This window comes from Molossus molossus, unplaced genomic scaffold (genome assembly GCF_014108415.1).
Source record: "Molossus molossus isolate mMolMol1 unplaced genomic scaffold, mMolMol1.p scaffold_m16_p_2, whole genome shotgun sequence".
Taxonomy (NCBI): Eukaryota; Metazoa; Chordata; class Mammalia; order Chiroptera; family Molossidae; genus Molossus; species Molossus molossus.
Window position 1 is genome coordinate 70,841,414 of NW_023425355.1, and position 5,017 is coordinate 70,846,430.

The 5,017-nt window shown below is 56.8% G+C and overlaps 1 protein-coding gene across 1 annotated transcript; it reads left to right on the plus strand.

Annotated features, from left to right (window-relative positions):
- The first annotated feature begins 578 nt into the window (after positions 1–578).
- On the plus strand, positions 579–3,468 carry LOC118636243 (small integral membrane protein 10-like protein 2A). The gene is made up of 3 exons (XM_036271313.1): positions 579–1,195; positions 2,049–2,207; positions 2,827–3,468. The coding sequence occupies exon 1, from the start codon at positions 579–581 to the stop codon at positions 813–815; it is 237 nt and encodes a 78-aa protein (XP_036127206.1). The 3' UTR covers positions 816–1,195; positions 2,049–2,207; positions 2,827–3,468.
- Positions 3,469–5,017: the final 1,549 nt, after the last annotated feature.

A 5,017-nucleotide genomic window follows, 5' to 3' on the forward strand; every position in this document is an offset into this window, starting at 1 on the left:
CTTGTATAGATGAGTTGTAGTCCGTAGTAAAATGATATTCCTAAAGCTACAAAAACTCTACATGAGACAATAGGGGTGGTGTGAACAATAGGGGTTGTGGAGGGACCTTCAGATGGACCTTCTGTTCAGAATCAGCACAGCTGTCCAGGCACTCCAGCACCCCAGGCACTCCAGCACCCCAGCATTCCACACCCCTCCAAGGGAGCAGCGCCTTCCAATTAGCTCAGGCCCTCTAGCTCTGCTTTTAGGACCTTGGATTGCAGGCCCAGGGGCATCACCTGTGCTGTTTGTCCTTGGGGCTGGTGCCGTGGGCGGGGCTATATCTGCAGTAGCAGCATTGTGGCTCTCAGTAAGGGGCAAGGCTAGGATAGGGGCGGAGCTAAACTGGATTGGGCAGAGCTGTTCTTGGGCAGCTGAGGAAGAACAGTGGCTGCTGCTGCCGCCACCACTGCTGCTGCCGCCACCGGAGCCGAGCAGGGAGGAGACCGAGGGCGGGGCTGGAGGGTACCCCAATCTCACGCCCACCTGCCTTCGGTTCTTGCTCCTGGGGTTTGGCGGGATCTGTGACTGCCAGGCCTATGACGGCTTCTGCAGCTCTGTCGGTGGCGGCGGCGATGGCGGCCCTATCCTGCCTGGCACTGCGACTGTCGCGCTCCACCATGTCCCGCGGCTCCTATGGCGCCTTCTGCAAGGGGCTCACGCGCACGTTGCTCACCTTCTTTGACCTGGCCTGGCGGCTGCGCATGAATTTCCCCTACTTCTATGTCGTGGCCTCGGTGATGCTCAACGTCCGCCTGCAGGTGCGGATTGAGTGAGCGCCTGTGGCTACAGCGGCCCCGCAGGAGGGTCTCGCGCCCACCCGCCTGCATGGAGGACAATCGGGTCGCCCAGGTCTCCCAGGCGCAGCGTGGAAAGAAGGCGGGGCAGCCCGGGCCCCTGGAGCCTAGAGCTGCACGAGAGGACGCTGACCACTAAGCCATCGAGGCCAATGAACCCCGGACCCAGCCGTGACCTGCGCACACGCATTGCGACCAGTGCCGAGTTGCACAAAAACTCACAAAACAGGCCCTTTCCTTCAAGCTCGAGAAAATTATCTGAGTACAGCAGACCTGTTGCCTCGCATTGGCCGAATGGGGAAACCAGAAAGAAGAATTGCTGCGGCAGGGACCAGCTTTGACTGGCCCTAACCAAGAAGGTAGGCTGCCAGAGAGAGCTTGGACCTCTGGGCTGGAGGGAGGCGGTTGCCATGACATCTAGGCGTCCAGGCCCCTTGGAGATTCAGGGAAATATGAAAAGGACGCGAGGATGCCAGCCCAGAGAGCTGCGGAGCCCAATGGAGACAGGCAGGGCAGCCACAGGCTCTTCTGAGTCCCTTGTCATGATTCCAAACTGGGGGTGAGGGGTGGCTGTAGCTTAGGCATAAGCATCTCAGAGGTTCATCCCATCACCCATGGAGACCTGGGTGTCCCCTCCTGCCAACAGCCCAGTCCACCTCCCCCCTTTCCCCAGAGGCCCAGGAGGTGTCACCTGAACCAGAGGGAATGGAGGAAAATGGGCTGGGGTGGCCGATGGGAAGGCCCTATAGGAGAAAAGGTGCTGCCACACTTCCCTTCCACCCTCCTGTGTAGGCAGCCTGGAACCCCAGGTCTGTCCCCTCCCCAGCCCTCAGGCCCCTGGGCTCTCTGCAGCCCTGCACTCTGTTCCTGCTGTCCCTTTTGCCCTCCTCCTTCCTCTCTGAGGATGAATTTGGAGACAGGGAAGAGTGGAAAGATGCCTTCTTCCCTAGCCCTACCCCAGTTTCGCTCTTCTTCCATCTCCAGCCTTCCCCGTGCCACAGAATGCCATCTTTCGGCCCAGACAAATTCCAGGAGTGTGCTGTGAACCCAAAACATCTGGGAAAATGTGGGTTTCCTTGAGCAGAGGGAAGTTCTCAGGCTGGGGTGGATAGAGCAGATGGAGAAGGGACTTGTAGAGAAGGCAACACTTGGAGAACCAGGAACTTCTCTGGGTAGGAAGGCAATTCTCAAGTCTCTGTTTCTTTTTTCCAGGAACCAGTGTTGTAGCTGGTGACTAACACCTTCTCTGGCCTCATCAAGAATCAAATCTGTGCCCAAGGGCCCCCTCTGGCCCTAGAGCTTCCTGATAGCAGCTGAGTGAAGGGCCTGGCTGAGGAGGAGATGAAGGGCCTTCCAGGCAGAGGCCCTGAGGTGTGAGGAAACCCAGTGGTCTGGTTCTGGCATGGGGAAGGACAGGAACATGTTACCTGGGCACTGAGATATCCTAGCTTCACCATGAGGGAGTTCTATTCTCTTTGCCTACTGACAGGAGAAACTGGGGTTCTGGGAGAGGGGCTCAGGTTTGCCCTTGCCACACACAAAGAAAGTGGTAAAGCTAACTCTTCCCTTAGGCCTGCACTCCCCTACCCACCTCCACTCTTCTTAAGGACCTGGCCCAGTGGGATGGGGCAGAGCATCACAGAGCTCCTAGCGGGGCTAGACAGAAGTCCAGGGTAGGGAATGTGGGGAGATAGCTTTCCTTGGATTGGTATGGGTGGTCACAGGAAAGACCAGGAGGACAGTCTGAGCTGAGATGGGCACAAGAGAGATGAGTCCCAGCATCCCCTGGGTAGCTGAAGTCCTCACCCACAGAGCCAGGTCTTCCTATCCCCACCCCAGGCTTAACTAAGTGCCCCTCAACAATTGGGCACACATCTCTCAGTTTGGGTTGGGTAGGTGTGGACATGATGTGACCAGGAGAGTAAAGAATAAACTTGGAGTGGGGGGGGGGGATGGGAACCATGCATGACTCCCATCTCTCTGTCCCCAGGCTCAGCTCCCGCATGCCCAATATCACACAGGAGACTGTCCTCTAGATGGGCATGGATTGGTCCTCGAGGCCCGGGATGTGCTGTTGACTGGTGTATCAGCATGGCCAGGAACAGCCCACGGGGGAGCCAGCAGAGACCCTGGACCCCACCACCCACCCCAGGTCCCACATCTGCTCTGATACTGGTTGCTCTTGGCCCAAGTACTCAGACTTCCTGGGACTGAAAACCACAGTAATGTGGTCAGCCCCAGGGACCAAGTGGCCCAGTCTCACAACATGTGCCCTACTCAGCTGCCCAGCTGGAGCCTGGGTCCTGGGTGCAGTACTCTTCCTGTCTCACCCCAGGGACTGGGGCCTAAGGCTGGACCAAGGCTCCTACGTGCCCCCTCCAGTTTCCCAAAGACAGAGCCTGATGGCTTCCTTCCTTGTGCCAAGTCACCTGGGAGCCCCTGGTCCTGGTGACCCCTCCTTCACTCCAACCCTGTTCACCCAGGACCACTTCTGGGAGCCTGCCAGCCTGTTGCCTCCATCCATAGACCTCCGGGGATAGTCTCAGAGAAAGGAGAGCAACACGGGCTGTATAAGATGGGAGGAGGACCAGGGGCCTCCTTGGTGATGATACACAGATGTGCCCCTTTCAAGCCCAGGTCTCACCCTCCAGGTGACTCGATCCCCAGCTCCAGCCTCTTCCTGAGCCAGCCAGGGAGGAAGAAGGCCTGAGAATGGCATTAGGGAGGCTCCTCACTGAATGTGTGCTTGTGTCCCACAGGGAGAAATGTGGTCTGAGCCTCATGGGCCCCCGCCTCATAGACCTGCTGCTCCCCTGCCAAGAAGCTCCTCCCCATACAGAGGGCCACAAGAAGTCCTCTGTGGCTCTGACTGTGGCTGTTTCTGCTCAAAGGGAATGGCTGGGGAAGGGGCCAGGAACTGGTCCTTAGCCTGCGTTCCTGCCACTGCTCTTCTTACCCTTTTGGCCATGAGTAGTCTGAGCTGCTTCTGCTTTCCCACCTCCCCACAACCCCACTGGGTCCTGGCTGCTTGACTGGCTCTCAGTGCACTTTATTTATTTGCAGTCTGTTTTCCAGGCAGTGGAAATTCTACAAAATCAGAGACACCAACCTGAATAAGGTGACTTTCACTTTTCCATGTGTGTTAACCCTGTACTGGTCAGAGAAATGTTCATTTTTCTGGTGTTGTCAAAAATTATTGTCTAAGTATGTTTTACAAAGTCCTTACGTTCAATAAAATAAAACTGGAGGCCTCCTGTTTCTGTGTGGGGCAAAAGCCTTGGAGGAACAAGGGGCCAGTGGTGAGATCACCACTGATGCCCAGGAGCTGAGGGAGGAGAGCACCCTCAGAGGGCCTTAAGCAGGTAGAGTCTTTTCAGGAGATGCTAGAGACTCCACTTGACCTGGACCACTGACCCCATGAGGAGAAGACAGCAGCATAGGCCTGGCCCCACAGGTGGCAATTGTCCCACTCACAACATTTGTTTGAATAACCAAATACCTAAGTCTTGTCTTCATTTTAGAGCCTGGTTTTGAAAAGCACTTAATTCACCTGAGCCTCAAGGGTGGACTGGAGGAAGTGAGATGAACTTGTCTGCAGATCATTTTGTTTCACCAGAAGCCCCTCTGCAGCAGCAGGTGGCAAGGTCCCCATCGCCTTTCTGCCGGCCAGGTGGGTGCAGAGTTTTGGAGAAGACAAACCACAGGGAAAGAAGCTTCCCTCCCCACCCACCTTAGACCCCCAACTGTCCCGTCGAAGTTCTACTCCCAGTGCCTCCCCAGAGAAGCCAGGCCAGGTTTTCTGAGGCTGCTGCACGGTTGAGTGTGGCAGGCAGGCAGAGAGCTGAGTGCAGGAGGCCTGGGGATGAGCACAGTGGCTAGAATAGAGAAAAGCAGGACCGCAGGCCCCAGAACAAAGCCACCCTGAGGACACGATTTTGGTCACACTGAGTAGCACAGTCTGGGCAAGGGCCCTGGGAGCACACCTCACCTGTCACCATGAGCTCCCCAGGGGTCAAAGCACCCTGACAACACAGACCCTTCCAACATCTGCCACCACAGGAGGGATGGACCCAAGTCCCTGCTAGTGCCCTGAGCTACCCTCCCCTTTGTCCAGATGGTCCTGTTCAGTCCCTGATGGTTGCACGCCCACTCCAGGGATCATGTAGCCTGGCACAACCAAG

What these genes read in the sequence shown, in the direction of transcription:
- LOC118636243 (XM_036271313.1), top strand. Translation starts at nt 579, where the DNA reads ATGACGGCTTCTGCAGCTCTGTCGGTGGCGGCGGCGATGGCGGCCCTA.